The sequence below is a fragment of the Netta rufina genome (assembly GCF_964035555.1).
Source record: "Netta rufina genome assembly, chromosome: 6".
In the NCBI taxonomy this organism is placed as follows: domain Eukaryota; kingdom Metazoa; phylum Chordata; class Aves; order Anseriformes; family Anatidae; genus Netta; species Netta rufina.
Genome location: NC_140129.1, coordinates 18,303,564 through 18,328,567, shown reverse-complemented (window position 1 = coordinate 18,328,567; position 25,004 = coordinate 18,303,564). Strand labels below are relative to the sequence as shown.

At 46.3% G+C, this 25,004-nt stretch overlaps 1 protein-coding gene across 1 annotated transcript in view; it reads right to left on the bottom strand.

Annotated features, from left to right (window-relative positions):
• Positions 1 to 1,720: 1,720 nt before the first annotated feature.
• The window catches only part of WIPF1 (WAS/WASL interacting protein family member 1), a 53,066-nt gene continuing 29,782 nt past the window's right edge, over positions 1,721 to 25,004 (bottom strand). Inside the window, exons 3-9 of the mRNA XM_084289213.1 lie at positions 16,406 to 16,494; positions 14,949 to 15,078; positions 12,585 to 12,764; positions 10,858 to 11,619; positions 8,376 to 8,588; positions 6,568 to 6,681; positions 1,721 to 5,245 (exon numbers count right to left, since the gene is read on the bottom strand). Of these exons, the coding sequence (XP_084145339.1) occupies positions 5,190 to 5,245; positions 6,568 to 6,681; positions 8,376 to 8,588; positions 10,858 to 11,619; positions 12,585 to 12,764; positions 14,949 to 15,078; positions 16,406 to 16,456 (1,506 nt within the window). The 5' untranslated portion in view covers positions 16,457 to 16,494 and the 3' untranslated portion in view covers positions 1,721 to 5,189. The remainder of the gene's footprint in view (positions 5,246 to 6,567; positions 6,682 to 8,375; positions 8,589 to 10,857; positions 11,620 to 12,584; positions 12,765 to 14,948; positions 15,079 to 16,405; positions 16,495 to 25,004) is intronic.

The window sequence follows — 25,004 nt, the reverse complement described above, 5'->3', positions numbered from 1 at the left end:
TGGCAAGTGTCTGCCTCGCCTTGCCCAGCCCCAGCCCTATGGGTTCCACTCACCAGATGACAACAGAAGCAATAGCTGCCTACAAGCACAGTGTCCCTGACCATATTTTTTTCTACTATTCTTTACACAGAACTACACTTGTGACTTATCTGCAGGTGTCTAATCTTCACTGTATGGTAGCCCAAAGTTCTCTGCAGGCTTCTGCTGTGGGGCTAAGCACCGGTGGGCAGGCAGGAAGGCGAACCTGGCCCAAGCTCCTCCAGGATCGCTGTCGCACTCCTGATGGAGCCCAGGTGCGTTTCTGCCAAGGAAGCAGCCGTAGTTGTTCTCAATGTAACAGTCTGCACCAGCAATTAAATAAAAGTAAAATTTATTTGGCATAGGACAGAAAAATATGGAGAAAAAAAATCACATACAAAATAAATGTTAAGCAGAAAAATATTCACAGAATTTGATTAATATTTTATAAAAAGCTCAAACTTTAAGCATCTGATAAAAAACAGTACTTTCTGCTCAGCCTGTGTTTGAAATTATGTTTCTCTTTCATAGTCTTGTGTGGCTTTGGAGGTCCAAATTTAGAGTGCCTTCCTCTTCACGTATGACTGATGCTAAAGAGCATTTATCACAGACCGTACTTCAGAACGGCAACATGCTATCGTGCTACTCCCTTGTTCAAGACATGCAGTTTCCTTTTTTTTTCTTTTAGCCTACCTACCTGCTGCACGCTCATTAAGGACATACATGGGTGTCCTGCTTCTGCTGGGTACCTTGGATGCTCACCGGGCTGTCAGCGCCTCAGGTTTACATTTTAACCAAACAGCCCAGGCTGTTTCACCTCACCAGCTAAACAATCCCCACTTTCTCTAGAGGACACGAAGAAACTTCCCATGAATTAGCTATACTTAATGTGTTACTGAGTATCTTAGTCAAGAGATTCTCCTCATTTTCTGGTGAACACGACTTCAGAGATGAAAATTGATACAATATATACTATATGCAGTCAATGTACGGCCACAACAGGTTGTTTGCACCCGACTGCAAGACAGCAGCATTGGCAATAGTGCCATGTGCTATTACATACAGTTTGTATCCTGATTTGTGCTTCCATATGGACCCCCACCTTCAGCCAGTTGTTTTTTATTCTCTGAACACTCTCCTTCCCAGAGCAGGTGTGGGGCCCTCTCCCCTCTCTAAGTCTCTTGACATTTGACGTTTGAAACAATACTGGTTTGATCATCCAACTCCACTCTTTGGAATACCCTTCCTATTTGCAAACTTCTGCACAGAAAAATGTTGTCTTGCAACGTATGTGAAATGTAATAGCAGTTTAATTCCTTCCCCCCCCGCTCCAACAGAGACCTGCTTCTACAAGTGCCATGTAAACAGTCGCTGCTGCAAGGACACACTGCTGTCCAGCTCCTTCAGCGACAATTTAAGGAACTTCTCTAGTAGTTCAGTCTTGCAGAAAAAATTAATCCTTACAATCCTTTTAGTGTTGGGAAATGCTAGCTTCTAAACAAGAACCTTGCACCCTTATTTAAGAAGTAGTTCACTTACAGAAATACATGCTTCCTGAATCACAAGTTGAGTTTCCTTTAACAAACTCTGAACATGAACCACTGTGACCTCTTCTCCCAGCGGCTGGTGCAGGAAGTCATAACAGACATAACATGTGCTTTTCTTACAAAAATATTGAGCAGAAATTACTGTCACATGGTACAAAATTTATTCCCTTTTTATTTACTTCATTGAATCAAACAAAAATGAACATCTGTGGCCATTGTCATTCAATGCAAGTCTTAATGATGACACAAAAAGATAGTTTTCAGGTGTGAATGTTCACAAGACAATGTCATTAAAACAAAACCAGTAAATCTCATATGCAAGCAGTGAATCAAATTCAGTCCTTTAATAACCTCTGCAACCACGCTGAAGGCAGCTGAGCTGTACAGACAGCGGTGTGAGACACTGGTTTTGGGAGAGGGGTAGGTTTCCAGAGCAATACCAACAATGGATTGTGTATTGTGTAACCAGTACCCACTTACATCTCACCTAAGGACTGATCTAATAGTCTCTCCCCACATTTAGCTCAATCAGGAGTTAGCAGACTGAGCGCATTACAACAGCAGGACTTGGCTCAAACTCTGTGTAATGCTACTATCAGCACTATTTACATCAGGACGTGGAAGAACAACAACGCCTATTAATTTTTCTAGTGAGACAGAAAAGTTGACTAAAAGTCATAAGGCACCACTGGATCAACCTGTTTTGTATTCTTCTCTTTTTAAGACTTCATAGTGAAATAAATACTTTAATACTGATCATATGGTAAGTAGCTACTGATATGTGAAGCAATACATTGCAGGTAAAATGCTGCATTGTTCTGGAATATATCTAGGGAATTTTACAGCAAAATATATAAATAGTCATGTTGTTGTTCAGTGAAAAAATACCTCTTTCTGCATTTTTAAGGCATTTTACCTACAAGACAAACAGCCATTCTGAAGAGGTTTCTATAGAGCAATGAAGTGCTAAAAAAAATCAGCTCAGGTTTCTTGACTTGTTGACTGAGGGCTTTTACATAACATATTTTAAAGTGAGATTGAAGCTGATTTGCCAGGTCTTTGGTAATGGTCCAGAACTTCTGGTCAGCAAATCTTGCCAAGAAGATCAAATACAGGATATTCTGAATGATGCAGAGGGCTGGCAGAACAATTGCAGCATTTTCTTTGACTTGAAGTAAAATAGTCATGCTGGAAGCAGGTAAGTTACAAAAAATGGTAGAGCTTTTGGATTTATTTTTTTTTGACTGCGTAGCTGTTTGGATATTAATAAGGATTTGGCAGGTCAATGTATTGAAAATATTGTATTCTTAAACTCAGAATGTCGCTCCTCATAGTTATAAGTGCTTCAGTTTAATAACATGAATACAATAATTTATTCTTTAAGTTATTATTCTAATAATTTTACTTGGACTTCTATTCACACAATAATATGCCAAAGAGACAGGCACTTTGCATAGTGCATATGTTTAAGTGACACCTATAAAATACATACAAATTCAGTACTGAGCTAGCCTTGATCCCAAGGTGCACCTGTCACATGGAGGTCCCATTAAGGTCTGTTTAAGAAACTCTTACAGCCACGACCCTGCAATTAGATGTAGATACATCCCTGCGCCTGCGCATTGAATTGCAGGTTCAAGACCATAAATAGTAACTTAAAATATGTCACTAGATACAAAAATGTAAAAAACTGGTATGTAATCAAATGCTATCACAGCTAACAAGATTTTGTAAACAAATACCAAAAAGGCCAAATTAATGTTGATCTGGCCAAATCCAGCTCTGCCTCATGCTCTTCATGGTGACTGTCCAGGTGGTGGTGCAGGGAGGGTCTCCCCGCCCTGTGCCCACTGACAGGGCAAAAAGCCCCATGTGCAAACACTTCAGTGGGGTTCAAACTCTCTTCAGCTACATTCCCTGGATTTTCTAGGACTGACCTCATTCTAGCATCAGTGTATACTTCAGATCATATCTCCCACACTAGAGAAACACTTTCTTAACCCACATGACTAGTTTTTCTTTTTTTTTTTTTTTTTTTTTTTTTAGCAATACCCTGTGAAACATGGCTGCTGATCCAGGCTTGGTAGGGGTCCCAAGGAGTATGCTGGAAAAAAACTGTGGAGGAGACAGAGGAGTTTTTCAGGGCTAACCTTCAGAAGTCCAATTAAAAAAGAGATATTATTTGACAATAGTTCAAATTCAGAATTATAATCTTCCTCTAATTTCCAAAGGCATTTTACATGCATTTAGATCCATTTATAAAACACGCTCACTCAATGAACTCTTTTCCCAAACACAGAATTCAAAAGCCATTAAACATCTTAACCAATTGTCACAACGTTAGAATACTTTACACTTTTTTCTATTAGCGTAAGCCTTGTAGCTCTCTGCTGAGACTTGTTTCAGCAAAGGTTGAAAGGACAGGCTTCATGGTAAACTCAGAAGGCCAAATCTTCGCATTCCTCTTGAACCAGTGCAGACAGCAAATTTTGGAGCTGATGCTCCCACTTGTGTGCACAAACCCCAGACCTCCTTCACTACATCACAGGGCTTTCACTTATGCACATTTTTGACCTCAGCTGCTCTGCTGTAATGCAAGTCAAATACAATTTCTCTGAGACTTGTGACCTAAGCCCCAGGAAGCTTTTAAAGTCAAAAACCCATCATTTAATTGTACCAAAGAAACAACTGGAAAGCAGTCTGTGCAGCGCTGGTGTTAGCGATGCTGTACAGAGAGAAGAAACAACTACAATAACTGTTGCATTTGCACTAAGGCTACTTCCTGAGGACTCTTTGCGGGTAGTCTCAGGTAGAGGGTATTACAATAATCCAGGACACGGATGACTGTGGGTTGGTCCACATCAAAGCAGGAAAGAATTAAGTGACTAAAAACGTAACGCTATTACAAAAGGAGGAAAAAGTTGTAAAGAAGATATTTTCATGCTGATTAATTCTTCATTTGTGCTTTTCTTTGGAAGATTCTCTGCAGGTAAAAAATATGGCCAAACACAGTCCATCCCTGGGGCAGGATGTGCCATCTATTGTATAAAACATGATTTGCTCGGCTAAGCTGAGGCGAAAAAGACTTAGGATGAGCTTTCGGTCCTCACGTAGTAGGAATATGGCTTGCAGAAGCAGTTGGACCAGGTCAGGCACACAAAGCAGGATCCAGGGGACTCTCAGCTACATGGTATTCCCTGGCAATTGGTTTTTAAACAGCAAACAGATTGTACTTGATGATTCAAATAATACAGCCACTGTCCCCCAAATGAATGAAACAGCTTTGTTCCAGCTCTTGTTAAATTCAAAGCCAGACCTTCTGTGGAACTCTCAAGGGGACAGGGCTGGACGCAGTAAGCATGATGCACGAATGTTGCGCGTGGTCCACAAAATGCCTTTCCTGACAGCCTGCAGCATAAGCAAACAAAATTCATAGCTCTGAGCAACTATAGTTCATAAGCTGTGTCTATTACAACTGTAATAGACACTGAAGTTTATTCCAGCTGACAAGCCAAAAGTGGAAATAAAGCAAAACAGACAACTTTCCAATGATGTGGACAGGAAAGTTGACTTGAAGGAAACCTTGTAAAACAGATGTTGCCCGAAGATGAGCCAGAACCCACTTCACCTTGGTATAGGTGGAAGTGGGGGAGCACCTCTTTCTTTTCGGCCAGAGCCACCTAAAAGAGAAAGAAAGATTTTTGCATTACTCCTGGCTTCTTTTAATATTGGGAGTTCACATCCAAGCCATTAATTCAGGTGAAGATCTACTCATTTCTTTGTCTAACCATTTTAGAAAATACCTTTGTAGAGTTCTCAGTTAGTTTACTACTAAACAACGTAAGAACCTTGAACAGTGCAAAATAAAGTATCTCCTTCAATGTCTGAAAAGGACACATATTTCAGTTCTTAGGCCCCTTCTCAAAATAGATCAATCACTCTTACTAGCCTTATTGTTTTATGTGAACACATACAGTATCAGTGCTACTTGAAACACATGCAAATTTCAATGAAAGTGGCAAGCGCTAAACTCAGTAGCATTTCAAAGCTCTTCATATGTTTCCCAATATGAAGATTTTCATTCCAAACTTCTGAAAGTAAATATAAAAGTGTGCTTACATTTCTTTGCCTCTCCTTGTGGAGTAATAGGAATGGGCAGAAAGCTAAGTGCACAAAGCGAAGGGTCAGAGACCAACAGGAATTTCTGCTCCAAACCAAAACCTCAACATTTGGAAACAGGAGAGACAGAAACATCTGAGTGTACAGATGATTACAGGATGACTATGAGCCACTGATGTGACCAGTTGTGAAAGAAGTAAATTGATCCTTGGGTGTACCTGGCGAAATACCACTAATGGTGATAACTAATGGAAACTTTTATGCTGCTATAGAAGACCCGGCCGAGACTTCAACTGGAACAGCACGTAACACTGAAATGTATACTGAAACAACACCGATGATTAGAGAAATGGAGAACTTCGCTTAGAAGAAGAGTGTAGTACATCCTGATTTAATCAACTCGGCAAGCCAGAAGCTAAGAGGAAAGTAAGACTGTTGTCTTAAAAAATAGTAGGGGTTTAACATATCAAGTAGGGAGGATAACTGAACTCAAGGATGATGTTTGCACACACACAAAAAAACAAGTCATAGGTGGATTTAGATGGGGAATGAGAAAAGTCCTAGAACAGCATTCCAAGAGGAATAACAGGGACAAAAACAGTCAAAAGTCACTGGTGAGGCACTGAGATTTTGCAGTTCTGTCTGCCTGTAGCAAAAGGGAACTCAATATAATAGCAGAAGTGGTCTCTTATAATACACATTACAACTTAGAAACCCAACAATTCCTCACCCAACCTATCCCAAAATACAAGCCTAAGAGGGCTTACACCTGTGAACCTCTAAGCTTTTTCTGTGCGGTGAGGAAGGGTGAAAAGGCTGTTGGAGAAGTTTTCATTCAGGAGAATACACTGAAATTCTAATACCAGAGGTGGCACAAACTTACCTCTGCTTTCGTTTCTTGCTAATTTACTGGGATAACTTCTGTTCACGGGTACATATGGCTCTGGAGGTGGTAAATCGGATATAGGATGAAAAGAAAATCTGCTTTCCCACTCATCTGAAAAACAAACAAACATGCATTTTACTGGTTAGTGTTTTGATACAGCTTCAGAAAATTCAACTGATATTAATATAATGTTTAATAGATGTTTTATACTGCAAAATGCTTAGATAGCTGAATATTGAACCAGCATCCTACTGGAAAGTCAGGGAAGATGATGCTTTAGATTAGTTTAAGAATTAAAATTCTTAATTAACCTTAACAGATCACTTAGACAATTTAATGCAAAATCACAGATCAGGAACATGGCCATAGTTCTACTGGCTTTTGTTTTTGTTTTTTTTTTTAAACACATATGTGTGTATATATATGTGTGTGTATGTTATAGGAAATGCACAACACCTCCTACTCCAGAACAATATTTTGTTTCTGGGTGTAGAATTTTCTGATATTCAGACTTTGTTGATAAACATAGGTCAAAAGCATAAATAAAAGCATTCTAACTTGCAAGGAGTGTTTTTTTGTTTCTTATTTTTTGTTGTTTTTTTGTTTCTTATTTTTTGTACATGAAAAATAAAATTTTGGGGCCGCTATAATAGAACATATAATGACAGAAAAGTAGCGTCAAAAATGGCAAAATACATCAGTATCTCTTGAAACTACTGGGATGCTATTGACATATTTATTGACTGTATAGGACTGTAAAGAATATATAAAGCTGCTAAGTTTCTTCATTGAAATGAAAGGAAAAGTATTTTTATGTAGCTCTATTCTGCACTTGAATTTGGATGCCCAAGTGTGGGCCATCTTAAACTTTGTCATTTCTTCACTTGGTTGCTTCAGGACTTCGCAACTACAACTTTCTTGCGATATTATTTAATTTTATTGCATAATGTAATGAAGAGCTGAGTAAGTTTTTTCCCAGCGGTCGAACATGTGGTTATTTGCTGGGATCCAGTTTTTCCTATGTTTACTCCCAATGGTTGCAATTAGAAACCAGTGTGTAAAGGAGCTGCAGGTTCTGAATCCTGCAAATGACTTAGGCAGGAAAAAATGTGTTTGAGACCCACCTGCCTTATCTGATGTGCAAAGATGGTTCAATAGTGTGGGTTACAGTTTTATTTTCTGCTTGCTTTTTCTAACTTCATAAATGTCAGAAATACAAATTCTGGCCTTCCATAATTAGCTGAAGGATGTATCTGTCCTTTGCGAACAGAAAACAATTAAAAAGAAAAACAGGATGAATCTTTAAAACCCATCTGTCTTGGACCTCACCTTTTCAACAAACACCAGCAAGAAGAGAGAAACTTGACATTTTCAGCAGTGTTCTGACAATCTCTTCCATTCTGTTTTTCAGCTTTCAGTTTTTGAGTCATCATCTAACTTGTTCTGCCTTACAAAGAGTCTCAGTGTAGCTATAGCGTGAATTCATGTTACAGTCAGAACAATCCCCTTTGGCCTTCTTTATGTATTGTAGGAAAGCCGAGCATGGTGAATGCTTTTTTTTTTCAGGCTATTTTTCAAAGGGTTACTTTTGAGCATATATTGACAAGTTTGCAGTTCTGTCTTATGCATAGAATATTTATTCCATTCATACTTAGCAGGATTAATCCAGACCCACATGATACCTCTGTGGACCAGAAATTCAAAGCTTGCTGTAGAAACAAAGCCTCTCCCACAAATATTTTTTTTTCTGTTAAGGCCAAAAGCTGCTATACATAATTCTACCAAAAGCAAGTAACATGGCTTACCATCGCCCGGATCCTGGAAGCCATTTCGGAGTGCTGATGAAGGCGGTGGTGGTGGCGGCGGTGCTCCCGATCCCGGCCGGTCAGGGGGAAGTGGTGGTCGGGTTCCCCCTCTCTGGTTCTCCAGCCCAGCCCGGGAAGGCAGCTGGGGAGCAGCAGGCAAAGCCCTTGAGGTGCTTCCATTCCTGCTGATGGGAGGAGGTGGAGGGAGGGGGCCTGGGGAGAGCAGAGAGGCAAGCACACAAACAATGTTTACACGGAGAATTGTTCTGTCAGTGGTAAGCTGCTGCCCATGACCCAGGGCCTCTTGCTAACAGACAGGAGAGGGCAGGCTGGTAGGGCCCCCAGAGTGAGTGTCCCCCAGACCCACCTCCCAGCTCTGCAGGTCTCTCTGGGGAGCTGACACTGGCTTGTAGAGGAGCACGGTATATCTAACAAACACACCTCAGTGCCCATACTCCCCTTTCTCTCAGGTACAGTAACCTCCGTAGAGGGGCTGCTCCTTTCGAACCCCTCTGAATGACAGTGGCCACGATGGCCAGCAGTTACAGCTGGAGCCCAGGGTAATGCAGGAGCCCAGGCCACACTGCATTGCCTCTCCACGTGCCCTCACGAGGCAAGGCAGCATGGAACAGAGGCTCCTTCCCCATGGGGGTGGTCCCCTGGGGGTGTCACAAGCAGTGCTCTTGGTGGCATACAGGGGATTCAGCCTGGGGGCGGCAGTGTTAGGCAGTGTGGTGGCATCAGCGCTCTCCTTTATAGATGCTTGTGCTGCATGCCAGCTTATTCCTGTAGCTGGAGCACATCCACCTCCCGCTAGGCTGGAAACAGACCTCACACGTAGACTTGCATTTCCAGCATCTGTGCACTGGGGTGGCTGGCATGGCGACATCAAGGCAGAGCCCACATAGGCAGGGGAAAGGTGCTTCTCCCAGAGGCACCAGTAAATGAGTACAGGAGAGGTGCTGCTGCCAGCCAGAGAGGAATCCCTGCCTAGGGCAGGAGGAGACTAAGCGGAGGGTGTGGAGGGCTGTGAACGTCCAAAGGTCTCGCTGCCTCTCTGATCGGTGCAGTTGGGCAATTGGCGATTATGTTCATTTAATGAAACGCTTCCTTGTTCTGATGAAATCTAGTTACAGATGTGCATTTTGAAAAACTTCCAGAACAGTTTTGCTTGCTCTCTCTCTAAATGTACCTAAACCCCATGATATACCTCAAACTGTTGCAAAATAGTATTTACATTTCGAGTTGCAGCTACAGCTTCCTTCTAATTATGAAATCAGCAGAAAAGTAGCGCAGATTTACCAAAATATTCTGCATTAGGAAAGAGCCAAACAGGAACCTCCTGTGGAAGCAGAGGCCATCCCAAGAAAAGTTCCTGAACCATCTGAATAATCACAGCTGCCCCCTGCAGCTTTGATCCGCCCTCCCCAGCCAAAGGTGACAAAGTTCCTCCTATTTGTCTGGGGCCCAGCAGGCTGTGCTGGCATGGTGCCCCCCTTTGGCTCAATGGGCTGACGTGCTGCTCCTCTTAATCCAGAGGATGGAATGGAAGGTAACTCCATGGAGCTTCCCTGGGCTGCCTTCCATGCAAAGCTTCTCCCTTCCTGATGCTACAGGGCCTGGCTCTCTGTGCCTCAATTCACTCATCTCCAAACAGAAAGCCATCGAGTACTAAGGGTCACGATGCACAGTTCTTGAAAGTTACGAATGATAATTATCAGAGGACAAAATAAGTGATGAAATAACTCGACGGAGACAACTCTTATTTTCAGTCTCGTTTGAAATCTGCGTACAACAAGTAATGACAGTTAGTCATGCTGTAGCAACTCCCACTTAACACCTGTCAGATCGGTCTTTTAATAAAATAATTTGTATTTTCCTGTAAGCGTGCGTGTCTCCCAACACGTAGAAGGTCAGGCTCTGCAAACCTCATCTCGTGACAGCACCACCATTGCCTTACACAGGTTGACTCAGTAGGGTGAATGCTGTCACTGAACAGAGGCTGGGCTATACAGGTGCCCTGCGTTACAGCACGTAATGGGCAGCCCCCTGCTTGCAACCCCTTCCTTATCGCAGAAATTGTAACAGAAACTGCCAGGATCTGCCCAAGTGCACGTGAGTTGGCAGGTGTGGCACAACGGCTTCCCTTGAGCCACCATGACGCCCACAAACCCTCATTTTCCATTAGAGAGTCTCCTGTGAGCATTGTTTCTGACACCTGCGAGTCAGAGCTGGCTGGAATGGCGCTGCCTCACCTCACATGGCCTGAAACCCACATGGGCTGGGGCTCTGGATGCTGGCTCACAGTGTATTTGATGCGAGCACTGACGCCGCCAGCTGCGAGGCCAAGCCAGGCCACGACGGCCAAAGTTTGGGGTCACCTCCCGCTGCGCAGGGCCAACACCCGGTGCCACCACTCGCACCTGCCACTCGGCAGGGCGCTGCCACCCACGGGTGCGAGGCAGAGCACCCCGCCACCTACCTGTCCGGCTCGGGGGGTCCCTGACGGGCGGCGGGGGCCTCTCGCTGGGCGGCGGCGGCAGGGGTCCAGAGCGGCCGCCCGCGGTGCCGGGGGCGGCGGGGGGCACCAGGGACAGGTTCCGCTGGGGCAGCCGGGGCATTTCGTCGCCGCTGGCGGGGCCGGGCGGCACGGGGGGCGGCCCCGGCCTGCTGGGGGGCGGCGGGGGCGCGGGGGCGCCGAGGGGCGGCCGCGGCGAGGCGGGCACGGGCGGCTTGCTGTTCTGCGGCGGCGGCGGCGGCAGGGCGGGCTCCCGGGCGGCGGGCGGCCGGTGGCCGGCGGGGGGCGGCGGGGGCGGCGGCGGCTTGTCCTCCACCGGCCGGCCGGGCGTGGGCGGCAGCGGCGGCCGGCCCGAGAAGGGGGGCGCCGGGCCGGGCTGCCGCAGGGAGCCGGCGGGCCCCGCGCCGCGGCTGCCCGGGAAGGGCGGCGGGCAGGGCCCGAGGCTGGGCTGGCGGCTGACGGCCGGCACCGGCGGCGAGCCGCGGCTGTGCGGGCCGGAGGAGCCGGGACGCGGCGTGCTGGGCACCGGCGGCGGCGCGGTCTCGGGCTTGGAGCCGGCGTCGGGCCGGGGCGGCGGCAGGCGGCTCCTCGGAGGGTCGGCGGCCGGGCTCCGCTGCCCCGACGGCGGCCCCGGGAAGCGCGGCGGGCCGGCCGGCCCCGGGAAGGGCTTGGCGGCGGCAGAGCGGGCGCCGGGCGGCAGCGCGGGCGGGCGGGCGGCCCCGGGGTCTGCACGGAGAGACAGAGAGGGACAGGACCTCAGCATCCGCGGAGCGGGTGGTTTAAGGGGTGTTTGACAAGTACCGTCCAGCCACAGGCACCTCTCGGCCCTTCCCGGGGGGTGTTAGCTAAGGACGCGGTTGTGTATGGCGGGGAGAAGGTGGCTGGGCTTGCGCTTGAAGAAACGCTCTTTGGTTGTGCCAGGAACTTTTACATTAATACAAGCTCCCAAAATAGACTGTGACACAATAGAGAATACCAGCTCCGAGAGCCTCTTTTGTACAAATGTGCTGAAAAATTATGTTGGTCTATAAAACATGCAAGACTCATAACACTCTACGGCCCCTGTTGCCAGTGCTCCTTCAACAGCTGTGAAGTGCTGCATCCTTAGCTCTAGGAAACTCACTGCTCCCAGGTCTCTGTCGCCTCAAAGGGCACGGGGCTTTGGGCAGCTGTTTTGCCAGCTCGAAGAATACAGCACACGCCCTAGCCAAGCCTCCAACTGCAGCGTGCGCACCAGCCAGCCAGGGTGCCTTGTGCACTCCCAGAGTGGTAAATCATGCTGGTGCGGAGCTGGCACAAATGTACTTTCCAAATGGAAATCAGACCCTTTTTGCTGGTGCACAAGGCAGAATTAATCAGGAATGCTCTTGTGCTCCCCTCTAGTCCTGCACACCCCCAGCCAAGGCAGAACCTAGTCTGACTGACTGCTTTGCAGGCAGCCACTTGACACTGCCAAGACCTTTAGTTTTCATCAATAAGTAGGAGGAAGGGTGGAAGAGGAGTCTCACTTCTTCATACAATCTACTATTAAGAATAAAACAAGATTCAAGGTCAAAATTTCATTTCCTAAGAGCCTAACATATCTGAAGACATACTTAATCCCAGCAGGTAATTTACTGCTATCGTATGAAGGTTTTAATAAGTAATCTGCCATTTACTTATTTGTGCTGAAACCGCAAGGTCTTTCTTACCAGCATCTCGACTCGCAGCAGATCTGAGCTTTGGCATTCCCGCTTGGAAAAGGCCTCCAAGGCCAGGTGGTCCACCACCACCGAAACTGCCACCACCACCGCCGCCACCACCAAAAGCCCCGCCGCCGCCAGCGCCGCCTCCACCAAAGCCACCACCACCTCCACCAGGTCCTTTGGGTTCTGTTGGGAAAAAAAAGTCCCCGTGTTATGCAGGGAAGCAAGGCTGATCCTGCAAAGTACTCTGAATAGAGCAACACTTGTAACTGGGGAAAAAAGGACAAGCTTTCAAAATACACAAGCAAGCCTTTGTACAGGTTGGATCATCACAGCTGCCACTACCACCACTATTGCACCATGGAAGAGGTGGCGCAATAAACATAGCTACTGAGTTTTATTAAGCCACCACTTTCCTTTAGTCTATTCTGGACTGGAAAGCAGAGAAACAGTCACTCTGGAGAATTTGGAACTGAAAATGGATAGGGCCTCTGAGAATATCACGTTCTCTTTCTTAACATCAATGTAGCTGCTTTCCATTTCTTCATACCTTTGCTCTCATCCTTCACCTCCATTTCTCCATAAGCAAACTGAAAGACACGGCAAATGAGGAAAATGAGAAATGAGAAAGGAGGGAGAAGGCAAAGGCATTCTTCCTCTTGGAGGCATCTCTGGTGATCACTTCTGGGAATACATAGACTTCTGTCACTATTGATTTCATTGCAACATATCTACTTATTTAAATAAAGCCTAGTGGGGAAAGAGATTTCCTTTTTGATTACTTTCCCGCAGGTCCAGAAATGCAGTGGTATGATCATAAGCTGCCAATTTTCCCAATAGGATGGAACTACCTTAATCAGTTCCCTCCTTCCTCTTCTGTTTTTCCTCTAATATCAATATTTCTGCTGTGGCAACACTGGAGCACTACAGGTAAAGTTAAAGCATTTCCACAATTACAAATACAGGGAAGAGCCCTACTTGGAACATCAGTGCAAAATGATCAGGCCCACAGGTTGGGATATCTGTGGAGATCAGCTCCCCGATGACAAGGCTGCATGGCTGAGGATCAATTGCTTAATTTCTCGGCATCTCGATTTCCACAACTTTGGGTGGGTAAAAATTTCACTGACTTTAAAGTAATTAAAACCTGTAGATGAAAAGCACTCCTAATAATCCCACCCAGAAAAAAAGGAGGAAGAATGCGTTCATGGGGGAATGTTTCACATGATCCTTCTCTTTTCTTAAGCATGTTAATTCAGTTCGGTTCTGACTCATATAGGGTGTGAACCTCTGAAGAAATGCTGCTACTATGTTTTAGTCTTTCATCATGATTTGTTAATTCATGTAAACAAGATAACAGGCCACATAATTTTAATCTTACTGTTTAGCCCTCCTTTAAACCCCTTAACCGCTTTTCTCCAGCTCATTAGAGTAGCTAGAACATGTAAATTTGATTGCAAAAATGATATTCAGAAGTTTAAAGCTAGGTACATGGCTGGCTGCTGAACTGTGCCTATTTTTTTTAAATTCTTATTTGGTCACATTCCTGTTGGTGTTTCCTTCTTTCCTCATCATCTTCCCATCACAGTCTAGCCTATAATTGCATGGCTGGACCTGGACTGAGTTGTATCACATTTGCTAATCAGTCTGTGGAAACGTCTCCTCTCCCTGGGCAATAAATGCTGTGCTACCACCACAGCAGGCCTCTGTCCCGTGCCCGTCTCCCGTTTTCATTCCATCTTCCCAATGCTTTTGCTACGTGGCGTTTTCCAGGCTCCTCTCGGCATGCACCAAGGTGTGCAGTGAGGCCCAGCAGCAGTTCAGCTGGACGGAGGCCTCTGCTGCGCCGGGGCCTGCTGAGGTGCAGCGCCGTGCCAAGCTGAGCAACCAGGCCCAGCCACAACGATACCAGCCCTGAGTCACCCCAGCCCAGCGGCACCCAGGTGGGACTTTGCTTGACCAGTACCGGGCCCTTAAACAGGCCAATGGTGCCATGCCAAGGCTGCCTTTACTTTTGTGCACTTTCTCTGTGCTGTCCTCAGTCCTGAGGAGGGTTTGCCTGCCTGAGCCACTGCAGCTTCTTGGCGGGTCTCCTAGCAGGGTTGGCATGGTGTTCTGGTTTAAGTGACTGTGAGAAAAATTGCTGTATGAGAGTAAGCAAACAAACTGACACTCACACTTCATTAGCACAACTTGATTTCTCAGGTGGCTTAACCCATGAAGAACAGAATTTATGCCAATCCTGGGCATTCTGTTTTACTTGCTTCTCCCACATCAGTTAATCTGATGACAGCTAAAAAAATTTTCTGCATTCAGATACGTAGAACCATTAAAGAATACATAAACTCAGACATGTAGGATCATACTCACTGTCTAGAATTGGGGCACTTCTGTCATTAGTAACAGTCTTCTTTAGCTTTTTTCCTTTGGTAATATCAGATAGCAGAGCATTTCGCCCTGCTTGTTCTGACCTGCTTAGGGTTGGCTTTTCAGTATTTGCCTGCAAAATAAAATGAAAAATGAGGAGGTAAAATAAACCTCAAGTTCCAGCTACAAAGTTCTGCTCAAATACAGTAGTTACCTGAGACCTCAGTTTCTGCTTTAACAGCACAAGACTGGGTAACCTGCCTTATCTGGTTTTGTGAATGACGTTATAAGTAGCTGGCCTCTCACTGACTAGAGGCTCCAAACAGTGCTGCTACTCTAACTCACGCAATTCAGTGGAAACACAACACTTTTTTTTTATATATATATTTTTGAATTCAAGAATCTAATTTTTGAAAGCCGAAGTACATCTACAGAAAATTGCCATTTTGTAAACTGAGTAGTCTGTCCCTGTTCAATCCGATTGCACCAAAAGATTGACATTCTTGAAAGTTGTAGTGAAACTCAAACTATACAAATTCTGGATAACTCAGAAGAAAGATGGAGTTTTAGCTATACACACATGCATGTATATGTGATTTCTTCTACAAAACGGTGATTCCTGAAAAGTTTTCTAACTTAGCAGATCAGTGTCATGGAAAAGTCCTGACATGTGGTGAGAGCTGCCATGGAGGGACCAAGCACAGAGTCGGTATCTGCTGATGGTGGGCAGTGAGGGAAACACTCTTCCGCAGCAGGGCACAGCCCAGCTTATCTGCGTAACCATCTAGGGCTTTGGTATCAAAACACTTGAGTACTTTACAATAGCATTTCCAGAAGCCTTTCTTTCTTGTCTGCCTGTCAGAACAAACAGCCCAGGGCAGGCTCCATTCCAGTTTAGGCTGGTTTAAGCCAGGCCCAATGTAGTCTCATCCACCATGTTGTGCCAGCAGCGGGTCTTGTACCTTCATACCACAGGCTGGCTGAGGGAGCTATGCCAGTTAAGAGCTATCCTTAAAAAAAATTAGGATTTTAGGGATTGTAATTTGCCAGCTCAGGATCTCTGAACCAGTTCACCACTAGGTCATGTAAGTATTAAAGTGGAACAAGGGAGAAGGTGAGAGCACATGGCTGGAAAAAAGCAAGGGGAGAGCAAGACTTCAGTTCCTCTGACTCAGACGAGCTGTGCCTCTCCACCCAGGATCCCTGCACCAGATCAAACCACCAATGTGGGAGGAAGAGGAAGATGGAGAGTGAATGTGGCTAGTGACATGCGCAGGGGCACTGACAGGGAACGGAAGTAACAGTCCCTCTTGCAGGATCAATCAGCTGTAAACAAGATGTAGGAAAGGTTTCCCCAGATATCATACCCACCCTTGTCATCTTGCTGCATGTCTCTTCCAACATGACAAGCAGCAAGAGAGGACAGTGCATGCTGTACATCCACCCCCCGTAAAACTTACCAAGGCCAGTGTTGGGGGCGGAGGGGGAGCGGGAGGAGGAGGCACAGGCATGGTGGAAGGCTGAACTCCAGCTGATCTTGCTAAGAAACCTGCACAACAAAATACAGAAATGCAAAGACCCAGAGATTATTAAATCTGTCACCTTTGGAGGTGCTTTCTACTAAACCAACCCTGCATCGAACAGGATTATCTACTCAATTTTCTAGGACTAAGTAGTCTGTAAAAAGCACTTCATGTTTCATTGTATGGAAAACAGCTACATCCTTAAACAGGCACTCCCTGCATGATCTCCATAGCCATGCAGACTCACAGACACGTCTAGTTTTGCATTTTTGTGCTCTGCTAAAGCAAAGAGTATGCAAGGATTGTGTGCGTGTGTGCAATATGGTTGCATGCAACAATAAACAACAAAACTGAACTCTGTTTAACCCAACAATCCTGTTCCCATGGTAGTATAGCAGGTAATCCCACTGCTATACCACCAAACCTTACTTCAAGAAGGCATCATCTCTTTAAGATCATACTCAAAAAGAGATGCTGACCTTTCAAAGCTCTTAAATAGCTGGAAGATAACACCCCCCACTATTATGGGTGGGGTTGAACTGCAGACCTCTAGGAAAGACCCATGCTTCTTCCCCTCTCCCTGCTTGCTCTGAAGGAGCCAGGCTCTGTCACCACCTCTGAATGCACCTTCCTCCTTCTCAGGAGCAGCAAAGCCAGCCATGCTCAGTGCACTTTCCCTGGGGAGGAGGAGCAAGCAGGCAGCCAGTCTGCAGCCGCCAGCTGCTGCAGAGGGGAAAGCCTGGTGGCCGGAGACCAGCCTTCCCCAACTTCCCTGTCCGACACCAGGCTCCTGCTCTTCCCCACCCCAAACAGAACTACCTTGGGTAATCTGAGGACAAGCATACGTGAGAGAAACTCAGTGGAACAAAATATAGGAGGAAAAAAAAAAAAAAAGCACTAAAGCACTGAGGATTTTTTTTTCCAGTCAAAAGGGCTTTTTTGTGGCATTCTGGCACACTGCTAGTTGGAACCATGCCTAGTGGAGGGTCCAAGGTTCTCCTAATGGTGCTGTGACATTTCAGCAATTTGGTGTGCTGTCTGCCCCTAAAAATGCTTTTGCTTCAAGAGACCTGCTGACAGGCTCGGCCATGTGCTTGTGCAGGAGGTGTGCAGAGCATCCTGCCACCAGAGGCGAGGGCTCAGCGGTAATTACCACTGTGTGTACTGTTTACACAGGGCAGGTCAGCGTGACAGCAATGGGGGCTACTCTCCAGATAACCCCGCACTGATGTCCCCATTCGGTTACTTACAGTAATGCACATCTCTCACTTTCTGAAGTCACTTAATGGGTTTCGATAAAACTAAGGAGACCTGCAGTAATGCATTCTCTGCCAAATCAGCTTTGTGGTAGGTACAGCATACTTCAGAGGTTGAATGAACACCAGGGAAATGTTCAGAATGAAACAAAATGGCACTTGCAGTTACCGTTTGAGGTGGGCCCCCACCTACAAAGTCTGCGATACCTCTGAGATGATCTGTGATAGGTGTGTAGAAAAAAAAATGGTTAGCAGCACAGCTGTATCCTGTCAGATGCTCAGGCTTTGGCAGAATTAGAATATAGATAATAAAGCCACAAGAAAAACTGCTGAGCTGCCTTCCTGAGATAAGAACACTTTCTAAAAGGAGACTTTAATGGATTTTGTCTAAAATCTTTAGGGAGAAAGGGGCTTGGAAAGGAAACGAGCACATCACCCCTAAGTCGAGATGACTAGTGAGAAAAAAAACAGGAGTTCAGAGTGGCGTGAGGCACTACCGCTATCTCTTGCGTGGGGAGGTTTTATTTTCCTCTGCTGCAGAAGCTGTTGCTCTTTCCTGTTACTGAGAAAGCACAAGCAGAGCAGAGGGGAAGCTGACAGACGGCCGGACTGACAAAGAGGAAACTGTGCGAAGCCAAGTCTGTGCAGCACTGTGCAAACACACGCACTCACAAAATCCTGCAAACCCACACACGTTTTCTCATCCACCCTGTGGACAGTTACCTCTCCTACGAACGCATGGCCAGAGTAGCACAAGGTTCAGATTTGCAGGACCCTCCTGAATCCGCTTGTCCTTCGCACCTCCACATTCCTGGCTTTCAGTCCTTACATAAAACTCTGTGCAAAGCCCCAGCCTTTCCTGATCTTAGTATCCTAAATTCAGTATTTAAAATCTGAACTCTATTAAAAGAACTAAGACTAATGCTGCTTTGTTCTTCAACTTCCTGTTTAAAAAAATAGTCAACAGGAAAATTATTTCTTGCAGCAGACCACAACCATCCTGTTTCTTAACGCAGCCTTTTCGCAGCTGCAGTTGTCTCTAACTGTGCCAGTAAGCTACTTCACCAAGCTTTTAACTCCTTCAACTGCTTAAAATGAGAAAGAGAAACTGCTCCCTGCACTGCTTTGGTAAGAGACTGAAACAGTCCTGACAACGGACCCTGAATCTACTTGGGGCTCCACGTGCCAAGGGAAAAGCTCCTTGAGCAGGGAGGATAAAGTTTGGTTTGTAATCAGATTTTTAATGAATTCCTCAAGGCAACTCAAACTTGCACACAGCAGGCAAGCTAGCTGGCCTAGGAAGAACCTTCTCCAAACAGCAGCATTTTTAACCTCTTGCCATCTACATGCTGTTCTTTTATCCTTTCTTTCCTTTTCACTGGCTTGTTTTAGGTCAGTTTTGTAAGGAATTGATGACAATGGAGGGGAAGCAAGGTAGCACCTGAAGCCTGAGCTCTCTAATGGGAAGCTGCTATCCACGGACTCACCTTGCCCCTCCAAAACCCTCCCTGCACACATTGCTTGCAGGGGGGCAAGAAGGGAACAGCACCAGGGGCCTCCTGCTTGCCTATGCCTTCTTCCAGAGACCTACACTAGATAGATACATAGATATCCATGTATACACAGAGAGAGAGAGAGATGTGTATAAATAGACATATTTCCATACAGATGTATAGTTGTCTCTCTCTAGATGCATATACACCCAAATACAGAGATATACACCCAAATATAGAGATGTGCTTATATAGAAATATGTATAGACGTATATATAGATCTATACTAGCTATGTATCTAGTTTCCACTCTTGTCCTGTCAAGAAAGGATGCTTCTCCAATGTGCCCACAGTGATCAGCTGCACACTACCTAACACCTCTTCTGGTATCGAAGGGTTTTCTTGGCAGGGCAGGGGTGGAAGCCAGATCTGCACCTGCATGCTGGTCAGCTTCGAGTCTATCTGCTACTCAACAAGCCCTGTGGCCCCAATACAGCTGCTAGAGGGTCTGGAAAATGGCATTTTGCAGGGCAAGCTTCTGCAACAGGCCAAACTTGGGAAGCACTGGCCTCAAGTTTAGTGCAAGTATTCTGCAGAATTGTTTGCATGCGGTGTTCTTGCTTTGACAATTTTCAATTAAATTTTCCTAAAAAAAGATCTGCTGAAATGGATGTGATGATTTTGAGTAATTTTGGGTGGACAAATCAAGCTAAAAGTGGTAAGCAAACACAAGTTATTAAATAGGCCTGGGAGCTGCAATATGCCTTTTAGATGACTACATTTGGTCACCCAGTAAAGGCACTGACATTCCTCCCTGGTTGTTTAGAAACGCAGTGTGTATCGCTAAATACTTGGCTGAGTCAGAAGTATTCCGGAGCCTACTGAAAGGACAGCTTTCCCCTGCGCAAGTCTGAAATGTGACTCCTAGGCCTCCGATATGTCCTGGAGCATCTACTTCCCTCAGGAGCCATCAGGAAAAAGATAATACAGCATTAGTCAGAAACCTGCATGCCCCCACACAGAAGTATAACGCATGTGCTTACAGAGTGAGTAAAACACATCAGTTTGTAAAATTTTAGCTAAAAACATAAGTCATGCCACGACCTCACCCATACTTCTGCCCCTCCCTGACTTTGCTTCTGCCGCTGAGCAAAAGAGCATCAGAAACTCAAACCGAAACTGCAGTAAGAAACGGCACCACTGCCTTTGAAACTCCAACTCACCCAGGCTGTAGGGCTGCTAGTTTTTTTTTTATGATCTATTTCTTTGATTGACATTGTAAGCAAAAAAAAAAAAAAAAAAAAATCTCTCTCTGGATTCACCACTCTGAGCAGGGTAAGCCTGCAGGAAGACCAATAAAGCACTGTACAGGGACAGTGACCTGGGGCTTGTGTACACAGTGCAGTGCTGAGGCTGGCCCTAAGGACTCGCAGCACCTCCTGGGCTCGAGCCTGCATGGTGCTGGACTTGAATCCTGACGCTGCTTCACTCACTGCTGCTTTGCGGGGTCTGCGTTTTGCACAGAGATGTCCCGGGATGCTAAGTGCAGCTCTGCAGCTAGAGGGAAGTTTTGGCTATCGTCCTGTAGGTCAGCAATGGACTTGTGGTTCATTATTTGCTCTTGGTCAGTGGGAAACAGCCTATTTTAAGGAACGGATGTTACGTCCAATTGCTAACAGCTGACACCGTAAAATATCTGCAACAGCAACCAATCCGCCCAGTAATAAATTTTACCTTACTGCTAACAACCAAGCTGCTTGTAACATTCAGCGCTGCAGGGTATTGAAAAAGAAATGATTTCCTAAGAAAAGTCAAGAGGACCAGTACTTTGGAACCCAGTGCGCCTGTCCTTGGCACAATTGCCAAGAAAACGTGTAATTACCACTGTTTTTGAAAAGCTATTTGGGAAGTACTAGGTTTAAAGGAAACCTGATGCTACAGCAGCAAGGATTAAAAAATGCCAGCCTCTGGGCTCCAAACAGAGGCCTATAGGACCAGAAGCAGAATTTCCCCAGCTGGCAAACTCAGCATGGCTCCTGCCCCACTGCGCGGAGGTCCAGCAGTGGTAGGGACCCCACTGTGGCTGGAGACCCCACCATGGCCATCAGACAGGCTGCCAGCCTCCTTGCATGCACTCTACACTACCTCAACAGAGCCTCTGCTGTGAGGGCAGGCTCCCTGCAGGCTACCACCAGCCCAGGGAGTACCTTCATCCAGCTCAGAAAGCCACCCCGACCAGTAGCCAGCGAGATGCCCACCTCGCCCCAGGTGAGCCAGACCAGTAGAGCTGCACCAGCAAGCTCTGCTTTCTGCAAGCTACCAGGTGCAGAAGTGGTATGAAGATGCTGTGATATGCTACACATCATGACAAGGACTAATTTCATGGAAAAAACAAAGAACAGGAGAGACACCGTGTCCATTGCACTCTGCAAGCAGCCCCTTGCTCTGCCAAGCCATCCATAAGCAGCACTAAGCTGAAACAAGTTTGGGGCATTTGGAATTTAATTTGGTACCTCAGGAGTGTTACAAGTGCTGAACAGAGTGACATTTGACGTGGGATGGACGGCGTGAACTGCAGTGCAAGTGCAGTTTGCATGCAGCCATTTCAAGCCGCTTCGAGGCTCCCCTCTTACACGCGTTGAGTCAGAGGCAGACAGACAGCTCTCTGTGGTTAATCATTTCCTGCATGATTAATTTCCAAGCAGAAAAAAGAGGAAGGAACAAACAACTGCAGAAATAAAATAGAATTGATAGAACTCAAGGGGAAAGAATATGAAGTCACCAATTAAAATGCTGAATGTCCCTCTATGCAAAAGTGCCCAGCTTCCAAAAAGGTATTGATTTGGTTCATTCAGAATGCAGTGCTTCCTGCTAATGAAAGAAAGGAAAATTTAAAAAATCTGAATTTGAGAAGATTAGGCTAGATTACCACGTACATTGGTATGGTAGCTCTCAAAACAAAACAGACAACTAACTAAACATGTTACAAAATAGTTGGGAAATGGTTAAAAACTTTCTTCTCCACATTAAAAAAAAAAAAAAGTTCCATACAGACTACAATATTTTTTCATGTTCAACAGAGTAGAGAACTGGAACCATTCTGAAAAAATAAAAGTTACCATGATGCCTTGTGAAACCTGCTCACACCCCTGCAGGCCCCCCTTCCCCTCAGTGTGCCCGTGCCACCAGTACGCGCCTCTGTCCTCTCCAGGCTGTCAGGGATGCGTGCACCAAGGGGATCAGTGCAGGGTGCGGACAGGTGTGAAGGAGAGCTTTAGGGGATGCTGAAGACACCCCATCTGCACAACACCGTGTCAGTTAATCCCACCTGGAAAACATCAGATATTTTTCTTCTCTTTTTACTAAAGCAAGGGGTTAGTTTCTAAACAAATAGAAACTTATAAATACCTATAAATAGACAGATGGTTTTAACACCCCTAAAGGGTTCATCAAGGACACCAAGGCCAACCCATTGCAGCATGAAGCTACCTGAACACACTCAAGAGGAATTCCCCTAGATGGTGAAGAAAGAGCGCTTAGGAGCCTCTCTGGGCTCAGCCACACACCCGCACAGGAAGGCAAAGCCTCTGACAGGCGCTGCAGTGGCCCCACAGACGCAGCTGAGGCACGGGAGGGACGCTGTCTATCTGCCCCTTGCTCAGCTCTAGCAGGAGAGCCTGGGTTTCCCTCCTCTTAACTGGGATAAAGAAGGAAAGTGATGCCCAAAAAGCCACTCCCAGTATTTCTGTGCCCTTTAACATCAATGACTGGTCTTTTCAGAATGGTTTCAGGCTGAAACTACATTCCTTTTGGTGCGGGGATCACAAGACTGCATGGCCCAGGAGAGGACATCCCAGTGGTGTGAGATGGCAGGTTTTCTCACTCTGCCCAGAGGAAGCTGTGGTAGTTAGAGGAGGCACCACTGTTTCACCCTTAAGGTCACTCGCAGAGAACTGGAGGCCCAAAAGGGAGACAGACAGAGGAGAAGTTACCATGGATGCACGAGGCCCAGGGAAATTCTGGGGAGATGCCGCTGCCAGAGAGAGGAAGCCCATTTTATCCGGGACTTTTTCGCATTTCAGAGAAACTCAGCAGTACCTGAAATACGCAGTATGAGCACAACTTTCCACCCGGACTGAGAAGTGCCACCCCCTGTGCAAAAATAAAAAGCTGGGGCAGAGAATACCAGCCTGCAAGGACTGACTTGGGCATGAGAGCCCAGAGGTGTCCAGCGGGTGGGCATGGGGCTGCAGCTCACACTGGGCAATTCCCCTGGGTCTTAAAATCCCCTCGGTGTTTTTGATCTACTTCTTACCGTCACAGGAAAACATCAAAGATGTATATTACTGGCGTCAGTGGCAAGTGAAATGCCAGCACACAACCGCAGGATGCCAAGGGCAGGAGCAGCCCCGTGCGCTCGTGGCCCACAGCAAGCTGGGTCCAGCAAGCCTCCTCTGTCAGAGGCAACCAGAGTTATACTGCAGAAATCCAGCGGTGCTGTATCCATGGAAAATTACAGCTAAGAACTAGGCCACTGTGGTGTCAGAATGCTGTTTTAATCCAAGTATTTTAAGAAGTTTTTTCCTTCTCAGTGACATATTTTTCAAGATATGTGGAAGATCACTGGCAGTGGCTAACTGTGGAGGATGGCCCCAGTCACCGCTGTAGCCGGTGCTTGGAAGAAAAAACAGAGCTTTTGGTCATTTTGAGCATTTGGATGTTGGCTTGAGTAAAGCTGACAATTTCGGTGAATACACTATAGCAGACAGCACATCTCTGAAAATAGAAATTGCTTCCACCCCATCCATGCCGCTCTAACTTCCTTCAGGCAGTGCTTACAGAAATACTTCTGCCTGCTGGGATTCTGAGGGTCGGTTTCCACCCCAATGAGGGGACCCTGCCTGCGAAGCAGGACCTCAGCAAAGCCGCCTGTGCTTGGAGGAACCCTCAGGGCTAACCTCCAGCAAGCACACGTGCCCATGTGCCATCCCCAGCAGGAGATCAAGCCAAATAAAGTGAGCACATCCCCAACTATGGGATGTGTCCCAGTGGGACACCACCTGCAACCCTACAGCCTCCTGCTGCTCACTCCCTGCCAAAAGGGAAGCCTTTCCCTTCAGACCCCCAAAAAGAAAAGCTAACAGCAGAAAGCTTCTGTTCTGGGCAAAAGTGATGGCTAAGGACTGAGCTGCTGGTGCCTGAGCTCTTACTTCAGCTGTCCAGAGCACAGTTGTCTGCAGTGTTCAACCACCTACCATCCAAAGCAGCTTTTGGTCATCCCAAATGTTTGAAACAATACAGAAGACTGTATTATCCTCGGGACGCTGCCCAACACAGCAAATGCAGGATTCACCCAGGCTCAAGGCAAGCCTCAGCACAGCCTTGAACAAAGGGCCCCTTGTTTTGGTGCTGCTGAGGGGCTATAGGGACAGCTTCTCCACTTTGGCACAACATACCCAGGGGACCAAGGATCTGACATCTCTCTCCAACATATTCCCTCACCTGTCCTTCCTCATGGGGATTTTCTGGTCACAAAACACAGTTCCTGTAAGAAAGTCTAAGAGCTTCTCTCCGATGGGACTGCTTTTTCCAATGCCTCATTCCTATGGAGGTGACCGCTCCGTCCCACAGAGCAGTTCAGCAGCACACACTGTGCTCCACAGCTTTCTCTCAAAAGCTTTAGCAGCCTCAGACTTGAAGAGCTGTTGGTGGGGTGGACAACCTGATTCAGAAATTAAGATTTTCCCAGAATTGCCTCCAGCTTCACTCAGCCCTGAATCAGAAGAAA